The 26,412-nt window shown below is 47.9% G+C and overlaps 1 protein-coding gene across 7 annotated transcripts in view; it reads right to left on the reverse strand.

The window, feature by feature from the left end:
* The window catches only part of TNRC6B (trinucleotide repeat containing 6B), a 180,068-nt gene that overhangs the window by 74,513 nt on the left and 79,143 nt on the right, over positions 1-26,412 (reverse strand). Inside the window, exon 1 of one of the 7 annotated variants that reach the window (XM_012720490.1) lies at positions 22,954-23,141. The exons of the other annotated variants lie outside the window; for them this stretch is intronic. Within the exon in view, the coding sequence (XP_012575944.1) occupies positions 22,954-22,958 (5 nt within the window). The 5' untranslated portion in view covers positions 22,959-23,141. Of the gene's footprint in view, positions 1-22,953; positions 23,142-26,412 lie in introns of those variants that run through there. 7 annotated transcript variants of the gene reach the window in all.

Here is a 26,412-nt window from a genome sequence, read left to right on the forward strand (position 1 = left end):
AGGCAGCTTGGGGGCCGTTGAGTTAAACAGTTGACAAGCAGAAGGATCACCAATGTAGGCAAACAATTCCCATCCAGCTAAATGACGCTGAGAAATACTAAGGAGCCGGGCAGATGTCGCTTCGCCTGCGACGGCTCCCAGTGTCACATCTCGGCGGTGGGCGCCCCTGCACGCCAGTCACGGGGTAACGGGACCCTGCAGCTGTCTTTCCCTTTGCCCCGTTTCAAGCATCTCTGCTCTACAAGAATTCAAAGCACATGCAGAAACGAGTATCCAGTGCTTGGATTTCATTCTGAACGGAGACTTGTATTTATTTTTCCATTTTTAAAAGCAACAAAACTTCTGGGATTTTTTTGTTGTTGTCCAAAGTTCTTGTTAAATGCCTAATACAAACAGAAGCACTCCTAGGTATCCCTACTCGGTGAGGAACAGAACACTGCCGGGTCCCAGAGCGGCCCCGCCTTTTCCTACCCAGAGACGGATGGTCTCTGAAACGGGGTGGCCCCTGCCTACCGCACCATGCTCCTGAGCTAGACAAAATACACGTGAGTGTGACACTGGAAACCCCTAGCTGACTACTCGGTGGCCCGCTCTTCTCACAGGACACTGTGCCCTGAAATTCACTCGGTACATCACTTGTGGTACAGTTCCCTCAGGAAACACCATGCAGGACTCCACTGTGGTAACACCACCATGTACACACGCTCCTTTGGCTGGCATGTAGGTTTCCAGTGCTGGCATGTCCGCTGGTGCAGACCTTCTGCTCGGGCTTCCTTTCGAAGCACATGCACGCCTCCAGAGTGCTGGTGGAGTGGGATCCTGCCCACAACTTAAACCACTAAGCCGCAGGGCTCGAGCCCCCGGCATTACTGACTATGGCTACACCGTTTCCCAAAGTGGTTACTGCCCTCATGCTCCTGCAAGAATTCTCACTGCATTCCATCTTTACCAATCCTTCATTAATTTCTGACCATTTTCCCCCTAACTTGATGAGTGCAAAATGGTATCTCATCCTACTTTAACGTGTAATTCCTTGATTACCAATTAAGTTGAATATTTCTCCTCTATTTATTGGTTGCTTAGGTTTTCTCCATTGTGAAATTCTTACTTATTTTTCAACCAGGTCTTTTTCATACTGATTTCTACAGTATGCCGAACTCAATCCTTTGCTAATCGTTTTTCCTTTCCATTATAGTGTCACTTGACGAATGTTAAGTTCTTAATTAGAGGAGACATGAATACATCAACTCTTTTCATTCCTGACTTGTGCTTTCTGCACCAGGCATCAAACATCCTTATTCCAAGGCCATAACAACTCTGCTATAATTGTTTTAGAAGTATGTTAATCTCGTATTTATCTGAATTCACAGGTGTTCGTTTCTGTATACGGTTCCTGCCTTGGTCCTGAAGAGGGCAACGTCTTGAGGCAGAAGCTGGAGTGATATGGCTACCAGCCACGGAAGGGCCTCACGGATTGCCAGTACACAGCAGAGGCTGGGAGAGACAAGGAAACATTCCCACGCAATGCCTTCTAGAGAGCGCAGAGTGCCCAGAAGAAGCAATACCTGGATTCTGGACTGCTAGCTTCTACACCGTGAGACACTTTCCTGATGTGTTCAGACTCGAGGTTGTGGGTTTTGTTAGGACAGCCCTTGAGACCAAGGCGGTCCTATGAAGTGCCCCCCATTACTTGTTGAAAATCCCATCGTCTCCCCGCAGAGTGGTTACAGCCCAGGCCCCAGCTTTGCGGTCTCCCCGCCCCTCCCCATGTCCACCGCCGTGATCTGGGTGCCTGGGGTGAAGGCCTCTCTCTGGGGCACATGCCCCTATCTGTCATTCCTGCTTTCTCCTTCATAGAAATTATAAAATCACCTCAAGTGTCAGAAAATGATGGTTGTTAACTGAAATGGCTTCACACTGAACCATCAACTCAAGGAGAACTGGCATCGCGTCACTACTGAATCTTCTTACCCACTATCACGGCAGAGGGCCACGTTTCTCTTATTTCACTGTCCTCAAGTGGATTTTACAATGTCTTTCCTGGAGAACGTCCTAAGTTTGGTGCTCTATTTCTTATATTATGTGTTTTTACTATAATAATACTTACAAGTCCTATTCTGAAACAGGAAATCTTTTAAATAGAGATATAAAACTTGACTGATCTTTCAAAGTTTTTTATTACATACTCACATTCAATTACCTTATACAGAAGGTACAAGTTTAATAACCTACCAGTGCTGAGTATATGGGCACTCACTGTATATCAGACACCCCCTAAATATGTAACCCCCACCCACTGAGGTATATCCTGGTACCTTCACCCTCACTGGGTAACTGGTTTAAAGAGAAAGTGCCTCAGGAAGAAGGTAGGTCCAGAAACAGGACGCAGTGTTTGGGCCATTGTACAGTCTCCTAAAAACTAAGACTCCTCACCTGTACTGTGACAGGGAGAATATGGTATCTACCTTAACCTGAGGATCCTAAAAATCAAAATCCCTTTAGGTCCCCCAAATTCACTTGATATATTCTCCAAACCAAAACAGCACTGAAACCACATTTGTAGAATCAAAACTATTTTACTTAATTTAGACTGTATAGATTGATACAGTATAAATATTCAGCACATCTCACATCTAATAATTACATTAAAAAGCTAACTAGATAATACAGTGAACTTACAGTATCACTAAGCTAGTATTTGTCTGCTATAATGGTAATTATTCAATTAATTTAAAAATAAGTCTCAAAACTTAAATGCCAATGTTCAAGTTCATGACTCATTTTCAGATTCAGTAAAGGACCTCACCCATGTCTAAAGCTTCTAGGTTGATGATTATTACTGCTTCTATGGACAAATCTCAGTTGACTAGTCTCATGACTTTGGTGATTACATTACTCTATGTAGACTTTTTTCTTTGTTTATAGTCACAGAGTCAGCAAATTTACAGCACTAGTAATCTTCTGATGGTGCTACCAAAAAATCTTTTTTTGCATATGTGGTTAAACGAAAGCCTACCTTGCACCATCAAATAATCTGTGAATAGCATCCGTTTACTGAATTACATTTGCTTCCTTAGTACAATGCCACAAATATATTTAAAATTTCTACCAAGCATCAAACAAAACGGACAAAAGACTCAGGCAATTCTCCCTATGAGAACACGCTAACCAGTTTTTTTTTAATGAGGGCTAAGCACGCTTCTGATCCAGACCTGGCCAGAAACAGCTGACCAGCTAGTAAGTCACATCTGGAGTTACCATGGGCCAAATCAATGCTGGGTGAAGAAGTGCTCTTGGGTGTGTTGCCACAGGTGTCTATAAAGCTTTCAAGACAGAAAAACTGAACAGTGCTGTTTAGTAGGAGAAAAATGCATGAGTATTTTCAAAATGACACCTGTTGAAAGTCGTCTTCACCAATTTCATGGGATGAATGAAACAAAAATTATAAAGCAGCTACTTTCTCTATGCCTGCTGCACTGAACTGTCGGTAATCTTTAAAGAAAAAACAAAGCACCCAGTAATTGGCAACTTATTAAAAACAGGAAGAGCAGCGGTGGTGGGGGCCGGCTGGAGCATGGCAGAGCAGGGCTTCTGGTGGCGCGGGTGGGGGACGGGGCTGCCGCCTGGCCGGTCGGTCGCACCAGCAGTGCCAGGATTAAAGCCCCAGTTCCACCAACTGTCTTGGAACACAAAATGTAGTCTCGCCAGTCACTTCGTAGCATTTTTTGGATCCAGTGGGACAGAAGAATCAAGAATCAGAGGGGCAGGTCAACAATCAGGAGAATGTGGGCTATCTAATCTAGGGAAAATGGCGGTGGGTAAGTCTGAACTGGCTGGCCCTGGGCACTGACCACAGCATCCCAGAAAGAGAATACCTGAACCCACAAGGCTAGTTTATCCTAACAGCCCACGAATAAACACGAGACTCTTAAGCTGCATAAGACTGGCCGAAACTTATAAGCACAGGAAGCTTCTGGCCCCCACACCTCCATTTCTTAGACTAAAGAAACCACAGAGTCGAAACACAGGACAGATAGCTTCTGCAATCTGAGAAACATAATGTTCTTAGCCCTCAAAATTTTAAAGCTATTTGACAACATACAGATTATTATTTTGGTCAGAATTTACCATTATAAAATGCTTACTCTCTTCATTCTGATTCCCTTTCATTTATTGAGGGATGAGTAGAGCACGATGCTATTTTGGGGAAGAGGACAAGAAGGAACTACAGAAGGGAAGAATAAACTCAGAGGACACCCTGGAAAGGGCAAGAGGAGGCAGCTCGAGGGGAAGTAGCAGCTAATCCCCACCCTGCAAACGACAGCCCTTCTGGATTCTAGATCCTTGCACCCTTCAGAAAGACCGGGCCAGAATTTTCAGCAGTTTTTTACCTTCTCAGCTGCACCTGCCACGTGGTAAGAAATGAGAAGAAAACATAGCAAAATATCCTGAGGCCTCACCGCCTTAGAGTCCTGACGAAGGACCCTCGGAACCTAGGTCTACAGAAAGTCACCAGGGTCCTGTACCTCAAAGTCTCATCTCAAATCCAGAGCTTGTTACAACTGGAAGTACAGCCCCTAAGTGACATTTTTCAAAATAAAATCATTGAAGAGTGTGTTGGGCCATCTTCCCAGTTCTTCCATTTCACCACACCCTTGTACATTTTTGCATTCTTAACGGCCTACCTGGAAGAGATGAAAGGAAAGGCAGAGAGTATTTTCAGCTGCGGAAGGGCAGATGGTGAGTGGCTGAAGCCAAGAGGAAGGCGGGTCCTAGGGCCAGAAGCAATCCTGAGGGGAACCCCTGTGGGAAAGGGGGAGGGAAGTGGGCCTGCTGTGACAGGGGAGGCCTTTGTGATGCACAAGGTGTCCTGAAACCGGGTGGGAAGGTTCAGGGGCCCAAGACCTACATGTGTTTCCTTTTGAGCTGCCCGTGGAATTTGCTCCACAACAGTGACACCGAACTAGCGCTCTCTCCTGCACTAGACACGGGTCACCCAGACAGTGGCCAGACTTTCTCAAGTGGCGAGTCAGGAGCAGAGCTGCAGGCCCACTCGGCACAGACCTCCTCTCATCACCATCCGGGCATCACGTCCTCGCTGATGATGTGGGCAAGTTAGAGGCTTGCAAAGGACGCAGTGCCTGGAGGAGGGGGCAGTGCTGGCCAGGGGTGAGATTTCAGAAGCTGATGATGGGGGAGCAGTGATGTGCCCCATCACTCAGTTCCACAGGTGCCTCCGTTCCCCAGACCTTAGGGAGCAGTGGAATGTAGGAACAGCTCAGCAGTCACAAAGCCACAAGGGCGGTGACCTAACACCGCGGGCTGTGAATCTCCCAACCGGGGCACAAGACACAAGTCACATTAATCTTTGAGAAAAGGGTTGTCTCCTTTGAGTTTCCCTCTACCTCACTTTCCAAGCCTCTCTCCCAACCACAGGAATTTACATATACACACAGGTAGTCACAGATTATTTACATTCTTTCATTAAATGCAGGAAAATTATAATCTCCTTGCAATTATAATACCCTAAAAGTAAGTTATTTTATTCTTTGAAATGTGAAAGGTAACATTCTTGTTAAAACTTAGAATAAAAAGTTGGTCATTTGCAAAATAGGTCTGCCAGAGGCAAAAAAACAAAACAAAAACCCACCATCTAGAGGTTTTAAAAGCCTATTCTGGTTTTAAAAGCAACATTTGCAGGAGGGTACACAGGAGTATAAACATGATAGTAAGTGACTAACTACACTAGAACAAACAGGAATTATCTGTCTTTCAAAATGCATCAGGCAACATTCCCCAAACCCTATCATATGCAACACTTTCTCGGCCTGTACTAATGAGAGAAAAGTAAGCTGACTTCTCCTAGTAACTAGCAATAAATGATCCTTTCAAACTTAGGCAAAACTTATGAAACTATTCTAAAACTGTATCACTTGAACACAGTCAAATTTCCGTATTAAAATAGTGTTAATAGATGAACACTTGTATAGAGACGAATCTGGAACTAAGCCCGTGTCACAGTCCCTGTCGTGCTCGTCCCAGCTGCATGTGTCTAAGAATTTCAGACACACGTGTCCCCTCTAACTAGTGTTTCATGCATCCCTCTAGCAGACAACAGATCCACCAAGCAAAGCTTCATGACAAGAAAGGTAACCAAACGTTTTAAACACTCCTCAAGGGCAAGGTGCAAAACGTGAGTTCAATTTCCAGATAGTCTATGGAACACAAACAATACCTAAAGCACCTGTCAGGGACAGCCGAGTGTCTGCTCTTCCCATGGGGCAACCCACAGGCCAGGGAGCCCAGCACGACGTCACAGCTGCTGGCTGCTGGTGGATGTCACATGAACTTAAACTCCAGCTCCACCCCCACATTCCAGGGACTCATGGTGGGCAGGGCTTGCAGGAGCAGAGGCACCTCCAGATATTGGGAGGTCACTGGGCTGCTGCTAAGACCGGGGGCAGGTGTCTGACCACTGCACTTCCCAAATCAGCACCGCGTGAAGCGCTGCCACTCACTCAACACAAACCACACGTCCACTCTACACCCGTCAGAAGAGCCCAGAGGAGGCCGTGTGAGGGAGGACGGTGTCTCCAGGAAGTTGGATCGGGGTGGGTTAGATTACAATGAGAAATGGGGGCTTCTAATTTTAGGCGATAATACTACTTCTTAATTGTACTTAATTTTTTCAAGCTTTGAAACAAGCTCAAAATCACGAACAGTTGCGGGCATGACTACAAAGTACTCTTTCGCAGAACCACTGAGAATAAGCTGTCTATTTCATGCCATCATCCCAAGCATTTTCATTAAAAAAAAATTCTGTGGAACCACAACTCTCAAAATCAGAATATTTATCCTGCTAGCACTGAATCCTCTGGGCCCAACCAAGTCTCAGCCGAAGGCCTGGTGTCTCCTCCAGTCTGAAATAGTTCATCACCTCACCTGACTTCCATGCCCTGAAATTGGATTGCAGGCCAATTAATCTGCAGACTGCCCCTCAAACTGGGCTCATGTGATGGTTCCTTATGATCAAATTTGGGCCACGCGCCTTAAGCGTCACTGAAAGACGCTGTGTTCTCACTGCATCCAATCAGGTGACATCGTTTCAATTTGTGCCCCCCAAATTCTCCTATGAAACTACAACTCCCACCACTGCCGGTGGTGCTCAGGTGGGCTGGTCATCGTGGTGCCTGCCAGGTTTCTTCGCTACAATCAAGTGCCTCTCCCCCTCTGCATCTGCCAGGTGTTTTGTGGAGGGTCCTTCTAAGCTGAAAAGTGCTACCCGTGTTCTGATTTCACTCCCGGTCCACAGAGAGTGAACAGGTGAGTTTGGGTGAGAATCTTGGGTTTTCTCTTTCATTCAACAGGTTTTAATCCATGGCTATAATGACCAAATAATTCCACATTGGCAGGGGAGCCCTCCTGACTCCATTCTGTATCCTTCTGAAACGGCTCCCTTTTTCTCTGGAGACTTCTTTGCTTTCTAGTACAAGATACTCCAGGTTCATTTTAAAGTCTTCTGCCCAAATCCTAGAATCAATCATTTCTCCAAGAAAAGGGAGTTCCTTTTAGAGAGAAATGGTATCAGAAGCTAAGATGTGAGCACTCGAGGTGCTCTAGCCGCTGGGGCACTGCTGTCCCAGGCACTGACCTGTCCATGGACAGCGCGAAGACAAGCACAGGTGACCCATCAATTACCACAACAGTTCCGATTCGAATGTAACGCCACAGGGTTCATTCTAATTCTCCCCCTTTGGTATCTTAACTCCCTTCTCCCATAGTGCCTGCAGATTCCGTCAATCCTTCTGTATTAACCACCGCCAGTGCGACCCCACCCGAGCCCCAAGCGGATGTCCCGTCTCACCTCCCTGGGCTGACACACATCAGATCCTCCCAAGTGAAGGCTTAACCTCATCCTACTTAAGCTTGATATTCCCAGCTGGTCACCTGCCTTCTCTACCTTCTAAGCCTTAGGAGTGACTCGTTCAGTCAGAGAATAGTCCTTTTAAATATTACATGAAAAAAATGTTTTTAAAGAGTATCCATTAAGTTGCCATTGGTGATAATTCCGACAGCCACGCTAAAGTTCACTTTTGCATCATCTATGAAGAACAGGTTTGCTAAGTAAATTAATAGTGTAAACAAGCTTGTAACCCAGATGTTTAACCTACTTAAGAAAACTAATTGTTTTCAAGCACTTTAAAATCACTGGGCATGCACTTGCCTTTAATTATTGTCTAATTACAAATGATTTCTATTTTCTCCATTATAGCTTTGATAAGCCTTCTATTTTGATTATGCTTTAAGGACTACCACTTAAACGCCATACAGTAAGGAGAGCCTTTCAAAAGGTCTCTTTATTAATCAATCTCGCTTTTCAATGAATCATTTAAAATCAAGTTTTTAATCACTCAATGATTTTTTTCTTAGTCAAATCTCACTGTGCGCAATGAAAAAAATGCCCTTAATGGTCACCTACCTAGCCTCAAAGAGGCCCTGATCCGCGCAGCCCAGCAGATGAGTGCAGGGCCTGGGAGCCCCATGAAGTCATCAGTTCCCATCCTCTGAGTCACCCGTCTTTTTTGTTGAAGACACTCCAATTTACAAAACAGGGATTCACCCTATCAATTAACCAAATGCTCCACACTGCATTTAAAAAGGCTGAAGAGTCACAGCTCCAAGTCCTCAAGACCTTGTCTAAGAGCCTCAGACCAGCACCCCAACTTTCTTAGTAGCGCCACCACTCCTCACATCAGTTTGCTGTGAGACTCAGTGAGGTCATGGGAAGTGCCTGCTTCATAATAGGCCCTTAATGAATATGAGTTCATGTCCTTCTCCCCCCCTCCCCCGCCCAGTCTCATGGAAGAACACGATAGGACATCAGATGGTGGTTTCTGATCTGGCCATCAGATGGTGGTTTCTGATCTGGCCATGCAGAATCTCAGAGAGACAAATGGCAGACTATGGATCAGAGCCCCCTGACTGAAACCATCTTCCCCGCCACTGCACCTGATGGAAAACAAAGGGAACCTGAAAAAACACCAGCCATGTTCCATGACCTAGAAATGAGCAAACAACTTGTCCTTGACCCAGGAAGGACCAGCAGTATTTCAGGGTGGGAAAGACATGAGGATTGAGAAGGCTAGATTTTCTACTCTGACTTCCAAATACTGGTGCCAATTTGTCCTGGAGACCCCAACTAATCCTGCCCTGAGACTTTGGGTCCACTAATGGCACGGCTCTGAAGCGGTGATCTAGGGCTTGGCCTAACCAGATGTGTCAGTACCAGTGATTCAAGAGCAGTACTTACGATCTGACAAAAGGAGAGCATGCTATTAAAACTCCATTAGAGGTAAGCAATTTTAAAAACCAGAAATGTTAACAATGTGATGCATTATGGGCCATGCTAGCAGTGTTTAAAAACAAAAAAGGACAAAGACAAAAATGAAATTTCTAGTTCCTAAGTACAACTATGATGTCCCAATGGGAAAGACATTACACATCACACACACACACAGACCCCTTCAACAGAAAATATTAGGGTTAGGGGTGAACCTAAAAATTGACAGGAAGTAAATGCCAGATGATCTCTTTGCTCTTATTTTCAAAATCTGAGTACCTAAGCTTTGGGGGCATGTAAAATCAGGTGGGTGTCCTGTTTCTTTGAAAGCCATGCAAGTGTCTTTACACTGAAGCAAAGGAAGATGGGTGGCATTACTGTTGAGTGTCAAGAGCAGAACCAGGCAATACAGGGCACAAACAGACCCTGAGGTGCCAACACGACACACCTGGTTGTCGCTACAAAGAATCCTTTCTTCATCTGGAAGCATAAAGTTGTCTACATGCTTGCTTGCTACGTTTCTGTGCTTACAAATGACCTCCAAGCAAAGGTCAAAGAGTATCTCCCCAGGTCTGCAAAGTGCTGGCTCCTGGGTGGAATGCCACGGGTCTCAGACCCAGGTGGAGGGGAAGGGCCAGACACTTCCCCCGTTGACCTGACAGATGAACTTTGGCAGAGCCCTGACCTAACCCCAGGGGCCTGGCCACTTCTGCAGGCACAGGCAGCTGACAGGCCCCTCCCTGTGCTCCTCTGCCAGCCAGGCTTTCCTGCCACCTGTCCAGCCCTCCAGCTGGTAGCTCTGGTTCACGGGGGATGACAGGAGAGGGGAGAAGGTCTGCAGTCCAGGGGCTCCCCAAACTGACTGGCATTTCAAGTCTCTACTCATGAAATACTCTGGATTCTATGACAGGTCATTCAGGTCTGGCAAAGTGGTGGGGAAAACCATCGCTCTATAGATTCTTACCTAAAATATACTTATTTTTAAGTGGAGAGGGGACAGGTCACAGCCCCTAATCCTTCCCCTGGAAAGAAGGGTGGCCTGGCAACATCAGGGATCATCACAAAGCGAACCTAAGAGACACTTGTTTTCAGTTTCTTCCCTAAGGCTAGGGAGCCCGGTGCTCAAGCACCCCAGCTCAGCAGCCAAGGGCGGCCATGGAGCACGTCTACCTGTGAGGCCTCCAGCAAGCAGCTCAGCCCGCACTCCCAGAGGGGCTCCTCAGGTTGGTCTTCCCGAAGGTTAAAGTGTGCAGACGGCAGCACTGCTCACACAGGAAGTCCCTTCTAGCACACAACTCTCTGGACAGGTCTCCCCTGCTCCTTCAGATCAGAAGCCTGACTCTAGTTTTTAAAAACTATTTTTCATTTGTATCCCCAGCCCAGCCTGGGCTCTCTCAAGCGGCCACGAGCATTCCCTGAAGTCCCTGGCTCCCGAAGTCACTGGTGGGCCCCACCCGGCTGCGTGCTTACGCTAACTAGCTGGCGCTGCTGGCACTGGAAGGATGAGGGGCCACGCTGGGCCCTCCCGGCTGCTGGGCTCTCTCCCCTCTGTGCAGGGGGCCTGTCCTGAATGTCTTGCCTTTCTTTCTGCCCCTCCCCCCAACTCAGACTTCACTGACTACTCCCACCAGAGCACCCCGCAAATGGCTTCCCTCACTTCCAAGTCTGCCGGCCCCCTCCAGAGCTAAGTGGTGGCCTGTGCAGCAGACCCACCCCCACACCTCCATTCTCCTGTGGACGCTCTCAGGCGCATGTCAACTAACTGTGGGAGTGCCCAGCGCGTGCTGGGCCGGCTCCTGGGTGGCCAGAACCAGCGTGTCCAGCCCACCCTGCACTTTCACTGCAGCTCCGGCCTCGCCTTCCTTCTAGGCTGGCGGAGGCAGGCTCCCTGCTCACTGCTTTAGCCCCAGAGACTAGCATAGCTCCGGAAACACATCAGGAACTCAAATATTTCTTGAGTTGTCTCAAGCGACCCTTGCTTCATTTGCTCACGGCGTGTGGGTGTGTCAGGTGCTGGGGTACAGCGGTGAGCAGAGCTCATTCCCCTTCTGAAGCTGCACTGTTGGGGCAGAAAGAAACCCAAATATCTCCAAAGACTGCCCAGGTGAAAGCGACCAGCAGGATGAACCCTAACAACAGGCTGAAAACTGCCTGTGTTCAGGGCTCAGCCCAGCTGGCCCCGGGTGCCAGCCCTGCTGAGTATCCTTTACTTCCCTGAGCACCTTCCTGTCTGCCCTTGCGCCAACCTTTTCCTGTTTTCACCCCAGTGCCCTAGTCACCCATGGGGGGCAGTCACTAGGCCGCCAGAATGACCATCTCGGTGTGGAGCCATCGCGCCAGGCTCTCATTTGCACCTGCCAAACTCCAGCAAGTGTCCAGCAAACATCTAAAACATGCCCAAAGCAAAACCACAGCCCCTCAGCGCCACCCTCTCCCGCTCTCCTCATTACCCCACTCTACCCACAGAATGCCCATCCAAACTCAGGGAACTCTGCCCCACCGTGTCCCATCACAGCCTGTGCGGTCCACTTCAGGTGGCCTCTCCTTGGTCCTGCAGCCACTACCTCAACCTGCCTCCTCCCTCTGCCCTCTTGCTTCAACGGCCCCTCCCCCACCCCGCGCCAGCAGGGAGATCACTGATTCCTCACACTGCTCTCCACAAGGCAAACCCCAGCCTGCTTTCCGGCCCAGCCCACACTCGTGTCCCACCAACATGGCAGCACTTCCCAGCCCCGCCCCCCCAACTGCTGGCCTTTGTTACACAACTTCCTCTGCCTGAAATGCTAACAATAAAAATAATGAAAACAATAGCTAACACTGATTCCAAGCAATATGCGAACATTTCAGATGAACTCCCATTTAATCCTCAAGACCACTCTTTGAGGTGGGCACGTTACTACCACCTTCCCCCACCAGTGAGGAAGCCGAAGCACACACAACACCAGCCCCGACTACATGCCCAGCTCCAGCCCAGCGTGGCCCTGACTCCGGAACTGAGATCTCTACCAGGACACAGCACCCTGGAGTGCCCAGCATCTCCTTACCAGGCGGCTCCCAGTCCCCCTTTAAGGCCCAGTTCAAAGGTTCTCTCTTTGGTGGAGACCTCCCCGGCCCTAGGCCTCTCTCCCCAATGATAGCTCAGCCCTTCAGCCTCCTCCTCCGTCTTTATTACAAGCAGCCTCACGGAAGGTTTACATCACTGGTTGAGTTTCAAAGATAAAAGTCAGGTCTTTTTTATCTTTGTCTTCTCAGCACTACACAGCGTGATACACAAATGTATCACTTCTGTGATAAATGAATTCCCCCTAGGACCTGGAGTGTATCCTGCTGAGGTTCAGGTCCCCCAGCACATCTGCTCCCCCACTCTACTGCAGACCCCCCCCCAGTCAGTCTCTCCAGTGAAGAGGCACAGCCCTGGCTGGGGCCCAGCGGCAACCTTAGCAACGCCCCTGGAATAAAGGCATAAAGTGCATCTGAGCAGCCTTCTCTGGCTGCAAGGAAGAGGGGCGTTTAATGGGGCCCTCCCTGCCAGATTTATCAGGTTTTGTCACTCAAAATGTGAGAGTTGGGACCGTGGATATAAAAATTTAAATGTACATAAAATGACAAAGGCCACCAGGACCATCATTCAAAAGAGCCAACAGGCTGGCAAGAAATGTCCCCAAGCAGTAGCACTTGGCTTTGTGACTAACAGTGTCACTTTTGCATAATCATGAGACCTTATTAAACAGGATAAACTCTGCTATAGTTTTGCTTTATTCTAGACTCCACCACTGCTCAGCACTTAAGAGAACTGGCTTGTTTTCCTTTGCTCTCACACTAAAGTAGAATGGGAGTCGGCCCCAGTATGTTCTGAGGGAACAAACTATTTTACAAAGTGTTAGGCAAGGAAGCCATCATCACTGGAGGCAGTAAGGAAGAATGAAGGGAGACCCAGATCTTGAAGGGAGGTTTATTCCCATGAGTGAGGCTAATAAAGCCGGCAAGCAGAGAGTTAATTGTCGTGCAAGTGGGAGGTGGTCTATAATTAGGAGCCGGTTCCCAAAGCAGGCCCTGTGCTCTGTGTCAGTGTGGGGCCATCAAGCTACCTCCAACTGACCAGTGCCTGCTGCTGATGGGCGCGGTCCATCTTTTTTTTATAAAATGTCCTTTCTTTGAAATCCTGATAATAAACGTTGTGGTTTAGACTTTTTTTAGTCTTTACTTGGCAAAGTGAAACCGGTAACTCAGATTGGATATGCCAAGCTGCTGTATTCCCTCAGCCCCAAGTCTGGCAACCTTCGTACTAAGGTGTCAGGAGGGACTTCAGAAACAGCTAAATCCAGCTTCCTTGACAAGTGTTAGACAGGAAAAGATGAAATGGAAAACTAACCAAGCATCTCCCCCAAACTGCACCTAAAAACCAAAAATTGGGTACTTTCAGATTTTACCCAGACGCATTGCTCAGGATCCCCAGTGCTTATCAGCATCTTCAAGACACTAAATCCTGTAATAAGCGAAAACTGGTTTAAATTCAGCTTGATCCTTAACCGGAAGAGGAAACTTCTTATTTTTTGCAGGCAAACCTATTAGTATCCCGACAATCAGTGAGAAATGTTGAACTAATTAAATGCATTCAAGTGAGTCTGAAAACAGAACATGCTGACAGTGGAGATGTGTTTTCAAGAAACCCACGAAATTGGTGGTGGGGTGCCCCTCCCTCAGTGCTTTCTAGGGGAAAAAACATCACCTTGGTGACTACAGCATTCTGTTCTTCTGTTTCTCTAAAATATGGGGGACTTAGGGCCCCCCCTGTGTCCTTAGCACTATCACTGCTACAGCCAGGGAGGGACCCACAGGGCGCAGCAGACCTCTCCTGACCTGCCCGCTGTTCCCCTCAGCAGTGTTTCAATAGTTCACCTGTTCTGCTCCCCACTCTGTCTCTGGTGAATCTTCTCACTGTCCCCCATCTCTGGCCTACACCCCAGTTCTTGTGTGCATAAATAAATTAAATCTTTAAAAAAGTCATCACCTGCAACAAACTAAAAAGTTAACATTTTTGTGACAGGACGTAAATTTGGTTGGTGTGAGCCCCACTAGAGAGTGTATTGTGGTGTGGCAACTCACGGGCAGTTCCTGAAAACGCCATCAAACCTCAGGGACACCAACCTCAGGGACACCATCCTCAGCGAACCACTAGATCAATTTAGTGGGTCACAATCATTTTTTAAGGTTTTGGTCTTGTTTTATTTTGCAAAATGAACTTGAATAGAATGTATCAGCATACATTACACAGAGTACCACAAAGTAAATGCTGTTGCTTCAGAGTAAACATCCACCTATGTATAGGCCTCAACGCAAACTGTATTTCTTGCTGTAGATCCAAGAAAGTCTGAAAGTCACTGTTCTAAGTTACCCAATTACCTACCTTCAGTTGGTAAATACGTCCTGACATAAACAGAAAAACAATTATTTTCTGCAAGCAAAGGGGCAGCGAGAGGCACGAGACCACCCCTCAGCTCTGGGCTCTTGGGAGGACGAAGATCTTCTGCTGGCTCTGGCCTTATGAAGGCATTAAAGAACATGAGTTAGCCCACTGCCGCATGGCCTGATTTTTACAAAAGCGGAAACAGAAACCCAAATGTATTTTACAGGAAAATAAAAAGGTATGGTATTCATTCCCATGTCAATTTTGAATAAGAAACAGGATGTCACGGATTGGCTGACACCTCAACTCTCCCAGAGCCCTCACAAACAGCTCCTGCCCTCCCCGGGTGGCGCAGGGGTTAGAACGCAGCACTATGAAGCTGTCTGCAGCCACAGCAGCCGCAGCTCAAGTTCCATCCCCAGCCAAAGAGGTGACCCACAGTGGCCAGACATCTCCTGTCTCGCCGCTGCTCCCCTCAGCAGTGTACTTTGTTAGTCAGCCTGTTCTGCTCCCCACTCTGGTGAAGCCTCTAATCCTCTTACTGCCCCACACCTGTGGCCTGTACCCCAGTTCTGAATGCATAAATAAATACATCTTAAAAAAAAAAAGAGAGAGCGAAAAGAGAAACAGCTCCTCAGCGCCCGCCCGCTGAAATGAGGCTGCACAGCAACAGCCAGCGACAGCTCCCAGCAAACCAGTGCTGTCGTGAGTGCAACTGGAGACTGTCTGCGTCTTGGCTGGTCCGTGCCTAGGTCTAGTGAGGAACCCAGAGCAATCAAAATCCAAGAGACAATTTGATAAAAATCTTTGAATCTGCTTTTTTAAAACCCCCATATTTGGTAAGTATCAGTTACTCTGGTCCAGGATGGCAAGAAACAGAGTGTGATGGTTGAAGGACAATCTGTCTGCATGTTGCCCAAGAGATGCAAGCACAGAATAACCAGCCCTCTGCCACTCCCCCTCACACACCTCACCCTCACCTCACTTCACCTCACCTCCCCGGGAGGCTGGGCCTGAGGCTTCCAAGGGCACCAGAGCCCCAATTTCCTCCCTCCCCAACTGGAGCCCCCATCTCACCGACTCCAGAGCCCACAGAGATCAAAAAGTGGGCTGGAGTTTACATCCTGCAGTCGTGTGAAGAAAACGGTTCTAAATTCCTATTTTAAATTCTGGAATCTGTGCACTTTCATAAAAAGTTCAGCTCCTTATATGCAAAATTAGGGATGTGACTTTTCCAATTCTAAAAATTCCATTAGCATAAGCCAACATGTGTTCTCAGCAGTGCGAGTCCTGTGACCTGCCCGGTGGAGGGGAGTAGGGAGTGCCGTGTGGTATGGCACCTCAAGGTGCCCACAGTTGGGGGGCCCAGGCAGCTGCGCACGGCCCCGGGGTGTCTGTGAGGCCAGCGCAGCTGAGAAGCACAACTTTCGCTGTGTTTCAGTTCAGCTGACTTAAATTTTTGAAATGATATTTATTTCCATTACTGGAAAACTCATGTATGTTTGGGAAAACGTGACTATGTGAACCTCCTTTTTCAACTGCAAATTTTATGAAAGCTAAATATAGACCAGGCATTTCCAGCGAAAATTTCATATTCACACTGAAACGTGTTGTAAGTGTAAAATACACACCAGATTTTGAGGACGTAGCATGGGGAAAAAAGAATTTCTCATTAATATTTTAAAATTGCATGTTGAGCTCATAATATTTTGCACATATTGGGTTAAGTAAAAATACTAAAATCCATTTCACCCGCCTCTTTTTACGTTGTCAGTGTGACTCTAGGGAAGCGGAACTAAGGCACACGGCCGGCCTTCTCCTTTGCTGGCTGGTGCGGGGAACCTGCTGCCCTGGTTCCCAAGCCCCCACCACCGCCTGTCCGCCGCGACCTCGCCCCACTCGCCCCGCTCCCACGGCGGCAGGCGCTGCCCACACCTGAGAAGTCTCCCGACCTCTTCAGTGGCTGCCACCAACTGCCCCACACAAACACCTTTCTTCTCATCCTTCCCCTCCCCTGTCCTCTTTCTCGTCTTTTCCCTGACACCCGGGTCTCAGTTCTCCTTCCCATTCTCCACACTTCCAGTGACCTCACCCACTCTCTCAGCTTTGGCTATCACGTCTCTGTGGACGGCTTCCAACTCTTTATCTCTGCTTCTGACCTCGTTCTCAAGCTTCAGCTACACACTGCCGGCTGCCCGCTAAACAATTCCATCTGCAAGTTCCACCGATTCATACGCTCAGTCTATCTGCCACGGAACTCCTCATTTTAACTTCTGTCAAAGTTCCTCAAATTCACTTAGAGAGCTGGTGTCCCAGGCCCCTCTTCAAGTCCCACTGCTGTTCTCACAGCAAGTGCTTTTCTAACAGTCCCATCTGCCTTCACTGGCCTCTACGTTCTCTCCTTGGCCAGCCTCAGCCCCTCAAGTCTTCCTCGCCAACTGCCATTAGTCTTGTCAAAATACCTGCCTGATCACGTGGCTATTTGGACAGGTCCCCTCTGGCTACTGGGGCAATCCACACTGGGCACCCTGACTCACCCCCAAGCTCCAGTCAAGCCCTGGGGCACAGGGCTCACGCCCCATCCAGAAGGCCCAGCCCTCAGCCTACTCAGAAGAGTTCTGACCCACCACTGGTCCTCATGAAGCCCGCGTGGACCAATCTGGCCAAATTGGTCTTCCTCCTTCCTCGGACTCCTGAGAAGGCCCAGCGGCACCTCTGGCCTCGTCTGAATAGATGAAGGGATCTGAGACGAGGCGGCCTTCCCACCTGGAGCCCCAGCCAGAGCCTTGAAAGCAGCTCCCATTCTCCCATGCAGTGCTGAGGGGCTGTGAAATCTTCCTTCTGAATGTCTCTGAGTTTACCCACTTCTTCTAACTCTGCTGAGTTTGGGCCCCCACTACTTGGGATTACTGCGATGTCACCGGTCTTAGCGCAACTAGAGTCATCTTCCAAAAATCCAATATGAACAGTGACATCCCTGCCTAAAACCCTTGAGCTGTCCTCAAAAAAACAAGTTTCCAAACATGCTCACAGACCACTGCACCAGCCCCGTGCACCTCTCAGCTCCCTGACACCCCCCTGCAGCCGTGTCTAAGGACTCTCCAGGCGAGTCTCTGGAGAGCCAGTGTCCTCCCTTTCTGGCTTCTGGGCCCTGGGCCAGCTGGTGCCCCTGTCTGAAGAGGGGTGCCCCATTGTAATCCCACGACATCCTGAGTGCAGGCCACTGTCGGTGCCTTCAGGGCTTTCTGATCACGGGAGTCTCCACGGTGCCCCCAGCTAGTGCTCTCGGGCACATTACAGGTACTCCGTAATTATTCGCTGGATGAATTAGTGAACTGATGCTAGCTTTCTCATTTAAAGAAAAACAAAACAAAATGTCGTAAGGTCAATGAATGAAACCAATTTCTATGTCATTTGTGTTAATTCAACTGTATTGTATAAAGTGGCAATTGACCTGGATTTTTATTTCTGCTATCTTTTGACTCAAAACTATTAGTTTGGTTAACTAAATCAAATGTGCATAAATCAACTCAGAATAATCAAAATGAAGGGGGAAATGCAGTATTTCATGTTCTCCTTTGCCTAGTAAACTCTACGACCACTTCACTTCAAACTGCTGAGAACCTTTTGATGCAAAACACAGAATATATGAAAAGCAGCCAAGCAAATGTGGACACATCGCTGAAGTGGAGCCTGAAGGAAACTGGGATACATGAAAAGACCACATCAGACCATAGGAATGTGGGGCCGTCACTAAGAGCAAAGGCCGGCACTGCTCCTGCAGCGTGGGGGCCCGGGTGGAGCATGGCCACACAGCCCACGACCCCAGAGTCTGGCGCGGGAAGGGAGCTGTCTGGGGTGGGGGTGGGGTCGCAAAACCCCTCTGGTTCCTTTAACAAAGAGATACCGCAAAAGGGGAAGGAAGCCCAAGGCAGCGCAGCCAGGTGCCGCCTCGAAGAGAGCATTTCCTGTGCCTTCCCAACACTAACCCATTGTACTGACAAGGAAACGGCCTCCCTGGCTGCGCATGGACCTTCCACTGTCGGACACGGACGCGAGTCCATTCCTAGCCGGCTCCTGTCTCCTCCTGCTAACCCCTGTTGGAGAGGCTGTGGGCTGAGCGGTGAGCCAAGTGTCTCTCTCTGAAGGTAGGGAGGGGCCACCAGACAGACACCAGTGATAGAAGTTCAGATGGTGAAACCATTAAGGGTATTAAAAAAAAGTAAAATGGATGCATCATGGAACCAGGGAAACGACTTCACTTGCAAGGGTCTCAGACAAAATTCCGAAGATAATTGTGAGACACTTCTGTCGAGCTCAAGAAAATGGATAGAGCAATGATCTTGTCAAACCTTAAGTGGATGTCTCTACCAGAAGCAAAATTTGCCACTGATTCCCCAATTAGCAGCAGAGGACAACAGGTGAGGATTATCCTAGTTAGAACCCAAATCAGGTTAGATAGTCCCACAGAGGGCAAATACCTCCGCCAAGGGGCTGTTCGGAACTCCCAACGCCTGACACTCGCCAGCGCACGACCCATGGCCACAGAATGAATACTCGACGGAAGGAAGGAAGAGCATCTTACTTAGGACGTGACATCACGGGGTAAATCCCTTTTCAGGCCTAGTAGATTCTTTTCACCCCACCCCACCCCACTACAAGCCTTGATCACAAAAAGCAGGTGAGGGAGTCGGGTTAGTGTAAATCCGTGAACAATGCGCCAGGGAACAATCGCCATCTGCTGCCCGCTGCCCAGTCTGTGGTCAGAAGCCCCGTCCAAATGATGACGAAAAAATAGTGAGGTACAATTATTGGGCTGCTTGAAATAAGAACTCGCCCAGTGCAGATGCCCAGGCCTGCTGCGTAGCCGCAGCCTCTGAGACCCCACACGTGCTGGTCCGGAGGGCTGTACCCCAGGGGGCCACCAGTCCTCTTTGTGGGGGGGACAAAGTGCATTCACCTGGGTTGCCTCAGGGCCTCGTCCAGTCTCAACTGCAGAAGGTCACTGATTACAGAGTTGTAAGAATTGAATTTCTCCCAACACTCAAGTCACTGGCCAGCTGGGCCCGCCCTGCAGGCCTGTTATCACCCGTGGCCTGCTCCGCAGAAGCTGCTGGCTCCTCCTGTTATCACTTTCAGTGTCTCCTGGGGGGCTGAAGGGATGGCAAGTCTTACAAGTCTCTGCTAATCAATTTTTACCAGTTTATTTTTAAAGGACTGTCTTAATGGCCATAGAGAATATCAAAGAGCCATTCCAAGCTGAAGAGCAGACTGGAGTTATAGCATATTATCAAAGATGTGAATGCTTCCTTTCTGGCAAACAGAAGGGCTGAAAAACACTCTAAGCATAAGACCACCTCTGGCAGATACCCCTGTTGATTTCTGTGATATTTCAGTAAAACCTTAACAAAGAATGTGTGATGCTTCTTCGGGACAGCTTGGCTCTGGGAATGACAGTACTGTAATATCACAGAGACCCAGAACAGGCAAACAGGGATGGGTGGGGCGGAGGGATGCTTTAGTAAGGGGCTTATGTATTCTCTCCAATAAGAAACTTCCTCTGCATACGGCGTCTCGTTTTTTAAAAGTAAAACCACAACCTGCAAATTCTATTAACTCCAGGATTGGCTCTCTGTAACACTGACTACATCTCTGAAGTCTTTAAAGCCTCATTTCACATACCACCAGAAAGAAAACTTGCACGCAGGCACACGTTAAACGCTACCCCTCTGCACACCTGACTCGTGCTGTGTGTGGGCTCTCTGCACTGCCGCGTCTCCGAGCCGCAGGCTGGCTCTGCAGGAACTTACATCCAAAATGGCAGCTGAGCTTCCGAAATTCACCAAAGCCATAACGCTTAACATACGTGCAACCAGGTCTTATTTATCTCACTTTTCAACCTGTCTAGGAGAAAAGAATATTTATAAAAACATTTCTGAGTATCAGATGGCATTCTGTTACTGCTCAGCACCACAGCATTCGCCCTTCTGCCTAAGAGAGCAGGCTCCCTGCTCCTGGTTCCTCCACTCTGCAAACTGAATTAACCTGCTATTCACATATTTACACAGTCCACAAAACGAGCGGATGGCAAAACATGGAAAGCCGTGGCTTGTTCTCACTCTTCTTCTGCAAGGCCAACTTAGGAAAGGGGAGTACAATGAATCATCCGACAAGAAAACTCCAAATAAGCGCTTTCATTTTCAGAAAAACAACAACAAAAAATGAGAGCTCTAATTTCCCTAGGTCCACCACAAAGCAACATCCCCATCACTATGGTCATGCCTATGTCTCTTCCCTGACATTCAGCTGTTAAAAAAAAAAAATTGGAGACAAATTTGTTCCAGATTATCTCTTTAATGGAATGTGTCCCCTCCTTGCCCAAGAGCTGAACTTCTGTCACCAAAAAATTCACACTGAATCTGAACCATCACGTCTCTCCTTAGTCCCACTGCTAAAAACAACATTAATTTTAGAAAAATAATAAAATACTTACTCTTTAGAGAAAGAGAACTTCGATTATCTTTATGTATTCAAATGGAAAGTCTTTTTGTTAAATTAGCGTGAAAGTCCCTTCATCTACACACAATTGGCCCAAAGAAACAGGCCATTTTCAGCACAAGAGGCCAATCCGTTTTACAGTGAATAAAGCTTTTGAAAGCACTCCACACCCTCTTCCCGACTGTCAAATTTTCAAAAACTGTCCAGCATTTTTTCCATTTTTTTAACACTTTCAGGCCCAGCAAGCATCTTGTAATTAGATTAATTAAAAAGGAAACAACAAAACACTGCTTCCCTTCTGATCAAAATTATTCCTTTTATGCTTAATTAGCTTTAATCCACGTCTACATATCTAATGACTGGATATGACAATTCGACCCTATTTGCATATTTTAAATGCCTTTTCTAAACTATACTTTGTAACAGATTTAGAACAGTCCCTTTCTTATGCCAATATGCTCCAGCACAAATCAGGAGGATACAAATTAGGAGGAAAAAAGGAGAAAAGAAACCAGGCCTCTCAGAGCCAGACCGTGCTGAGGGGGGTGGGGTAATTTACCCAGGGGTGGGGGCAATTTACCCGCCACATCACAAACTACAGCCCTTTCAGCCCACCGCACGGAGAGGCATTACATCACACTCGCACAATGCCAGGGGGAGGCGGCTCTGAGAAAGCAAGTTTTCCGCTTTCTTCCCTCCCCGCTCCCAGGCTTCCCACCCTGCATCAGGAGTGATGGAATTTAACTTCAGGACGCTGCACGGTTTCGGGGTAACTAGCCCCCCCACGCACGGCTGCCTATTTACGTGGCCCTACATGATCACTTTGCAATGGACACTCGGCCCAACCGGCACCCACGCACAAACGCGGAATCTGTGCCGAAAAGCCCAGTATAAAATTAAACGCAAATCGCATTCCGTGAGAAATGGAGGCCGACCGACAGGAAGCGACTGCCACAGGAGCAACTCCTAAACGGGGCGAAGAGTTGTTTAGTCCTCTGCAACACCCTGTTCGCACGACTCCTACCGCCGGCTCCAACCACCACCTCGATAAACTCGGCGAGCCCCGGCGCGGCCGAGCGCGCGCAGGGCGCAGACGGCGACCCCAGGCGCCCGAGCTCCCCGAGCCGGGGAGTCTACAAGCCCCAAACCTCCCGGTGTTCGCTCGCCCCCAGCCTGACGTTTAGTCTGTAATTAGGTCTCATTTTAGGTTTTACATCTCTCTAGGAAGAATGACCCACCTTAAAAAAAAAAAAAAAGGTTTGCCGGTGGCGGTGTTGCTCTCGGAGACCCTTTGTGGGCCTTCGCCGCCGAAAGAATGCAAACCCATTTATATTTATGCAAATTTTTGCAGCAGATTTACGGGGGTAGGGAGAGGTCTGTGTTGTTTTTTTTTTAACCTCTTTCTAAATATCAAATTTCCAATTACTCGCAGCTTGATGTATTTGCAAGCTAGAAACCAGGATGAAAATCTGCACAGAAATTAAAAATGCAATTAAATCACTTCAAAACCTCAATATTTTACCAAGGCGTTTTCCATTTCTAAAATGCCGAGCCAAGACATCATGGGTCTGATTTACACAGCCCCACGAAATGTCTGAAGCCAGTCTCCATGCTAGACAAATGTCGATTTGCAACACCACTAGTGAAAACGGTTAGACAAGATCCATATAAATCAATTGGTTTTAAAAAATTGAAAATATTTACCAACCTCATAAAGTGCAGCAGTGCTTAAATCCAGCAAATTGAGGCATACAAGGTAGAAATGGAAATGAAAAAAGGTCCAAAAAATGATTTCTTTTTGTCTATCTGTTTTTTGTATTTTAAATATTCAGAAACCAGCAGAGACTCTGTCGGCCATTTTGGCTTGAACTAACTCTCTCACTCACTCTCCCTCTAGCTCTCTCTCTCCCCCTCTGTCTCTAAAGGAAGCTGCTTTTTGTGACCTTCAAATAGAGGCGGATCATGTGACTTCGGGTAGGTTTGTCAATCAGGAAAGGGGCGGGAGCTGGGGAAATGAACTGCCTTAAAGGGAAAGCGGCCCTTTTCCACTCACTTTCGTTTGTGAAATGCTGTTATCTCATACTCTCCGCCTACACACACTGAATGTGAAAGTGGCAACAGCATAAGGGTAACAGATGAACAAAATATAAAAAACTTTATTGGTTTATAGAAATATGCTCAGTTGCTAACGACTCTTGCAGATCCTGGAGCCTGGCTGGGGCTACAGCTCTCCTCTGGCTGCTTGGGCGCAGGCCGCAAATGCTCTTCACGAGGGGTTAAACAGGCTTTAGCCAAACAAGAGGCTTCAGTCCTCAAAAATTAAGGGGAAATATAGGGCACAATCATGCTCTAACAAACCCCTAAGATGCGAAGAAAATGCGAAAGGAAGCGCAGGCTGAATTCAGCAGTGAGTGGCGATTCAGAGAGGGTGAGTGGTTGATCCCCAGCCACACAGCGGACAGCTGCAAGGACAGGCTTCCCAACTGCACGCCACACTCTCGGCACCTGTGGGTTTGCACCTCTTCTCCCAAATACAAACTGTGCTAGAGCACAGCAAACTGAGCTCCTTAGAAGGCGGCAGATCCGAGTCTGCTTAGTCCCCTCCCCCACGGAGGAAGAGACTGCTGCCCACTTAGAGTGGCACTAAACTAAAAGCCCCATGCCTGTGTCCCATCTTCTCACTCTACGCCTCTTTACTGCCACCCATGGACCAAGTGCACACTGAGTCTGGCTCCAGCTCTGTGGCGAACAGGTTGTGTGACATGAGTTAAGCTAACCTCTGGGCTCCCCTTTTGACCCAGGCTTTCTCATTTGTAGAAAAAAAAAAATACTGGAAATCACTAGATAGAATCTTTGGTTCATTTCAGTTCGAAAGTCTGCACCTGGCCTCTTTCTTCTAGCAGTTCTGTTCATCTTCTTGCCATCTCATTACTCCGGGAGCTTCCTGTGGCCCTCCCGGTCTAGACCAGGCCTTCCTGTTGAAACTCCTGTGACAGCCTTGACTACTTCTTCATTGCAGTGGTCATAACTGCAATTTATTATGGGGGAGACTTGCTGACCCGGGCCTGCTCCAGGACGTGAGAGGACCCACACTTCATCTGCCTTCACTGCTGAGTGGAGGCCTCACACCAAGCCCTGCCTTAGCAGGTGAATAAGTGAACAAATTACCTGATCTCCATTCAGAGCCCGTGGGCTGAACCGGAGGAAACCTGTCACCCAGAGTAAGACTGGAAGGGCCTGTGTTTCCACACCTCGCCTCCGGCTGTAGCCTGGGAGAGAGCGGGCAGAAGTGCTCTGTGCCCATCAGACTGTGTCTGTCTCAGTGAGCCAGAAAAGACGGGGCTCTGGTGTGACTGTCCCAGATGAACTGAGCTGACCAGGGTAGGCAGAGATCAGCCATCAGAGAACGGATGGACTCTGGAATCCCGGCGCTCCCTGAAAAGAACCGTACAGGCTGAGTGACAAAGTGTGTTCTGGCTCCTGGTCTCCACACTGTCTCCCTCCTTTGCTTCTTCCCCAGGAAGGAGACCAGGAAAGAAGCTGTCTGGGAGCAGACAGAGGCCCAGGCCTGGACAATCGGCAGCTTGGAGGTTTAGGGCCCACTTGGTCCACTGTCTCGGCACACACAGCCGGAGGGGACGAGAGCCAGGCAGCCTGACAACTGATATGTGGGCAAAAGCAGGAAACTCCTAGGATGGAAATTCTGAACATTTCGTCTATTTTTGCTCTTCCAATACCGTCCACACGAGCTACGGAAAGCTTACGGGGACATGCTCACGTGGCTGCTGCGTGGACGCCTGCAGCGCTCGCTGTAACCCGGGCCGGACACGTTCTCTGGATTAACTGGATTTGGCTAAGTCCTGTCCCCAGAGCAGTGCTTGTGCACAAGTCACCCTGTAAGCGGTAAACAACGAGCTGCCCAGAAGGGTGGGACAAACACATTTTAAAACAAGGCTGTTTCTAAATAATGTAACTGGTATTTTTCCCTCAACTCCAGGCACTCACAACTTCACTTTTTCTGTGAGTTACCACTGAACTTAAAACAATGGTAGTCTGATTGTTCATCTAGAAGATACAAGTTCAATAAATACACTATTTTCCATGTCCAGATGTTCTCGGCTCTGATACACATACAATACTTTCCTCGTATTCACTGTGTTTTCAAACTGTATTATTACGAGGTGAGGATACAAAATAATAAAAATCTGGTTTATTTTTTAAACATACCAGAACTTATACATTCAAAGCAGTGTTTTCTTTCAGAGACCTCTGGACATAATATAACGCTACTAAAATATCTTAAGTAGGAAACACAACTGGAAAATAATAAGCAGAACATTTTACTCAAAAAAATCCAGAAAACAAGTAACGAGTCTCTCCAAATTAATAAAAATAAAAGAATACAAAGCAGCAGTACAAACAGAATGACAAGATCCAGAGAACCAAAAACTGGTTTATGATGGAGAAAGTAGCTAAAGCAGATGAACCTGGCGGCTTGGGGGTTACGTGTCAGCACTACAGCACAATGACCTATCAGGACAGCCTGAGTCCATCCCTCTCTGCCAGGGAGGGGCCCCAGGGCGCAGCACACTCTCCTGTCCCCGGAGAGGATTTCAGTGGATCTGCCTGTCCTGCTCCTGACTCTGGTGAATCTGCTCACCCACCCACCCCCACCTCTGCCCTACATCCCAGCTCTTCTACACAAAAATAAAATCTTAAAAAAAACAAACATTTTTTTAAGTAGATAAGCCTTGGGCCCTCCCTGGTGGCACAATGGTTTATAAAGCACAGCACAGTGAAGTTGGCTGCAGCCACTTCAGCATGAGTTTGATACCTGGTCAGGGAGGTGCCCCTTATGGTGCAGCGAACCTCTCCTGAGCCGCCCGCTGCTCCCCTCAGCAGTGGAAACTGCACTCATCAGTGTGCTCCCCATTCTGTCTCTGCACCTCTGGTCTGTACCCCAATACTATATGCATAAATAAATAAGTCTTCTTTTTAAAGTAGATTAAACCTTTGAGAAATCTTACTTGCAAAATAAAAATAAAAAAAAAAGAGGTCATGAAAGAACATTAGGGAGAAAAAGGAGGACAGTGTAACTACAGATTTGGAGAGTTTAAAAGCTGTACTTTCTGTCAATAAACTTAAAGATTAAAGTGGATAATCAAGG

This window comes from Condylura cristata, unplaced genomic scaffold, assembly GCF_000260355.1.
Source record: "Condylura cristata isolate star-nosed mole 26May11 unplaced genomic scaffold, ConCri1.0 scaffold00004, whole genome shotgun sequence".
In the NCBI taxonomy this organism is placed as follows: Eukaryota; Metazoa; Chordata; class Mammalia; order Eulipotyphla; family Talpidae; genus Condylura; species Condylura cristata.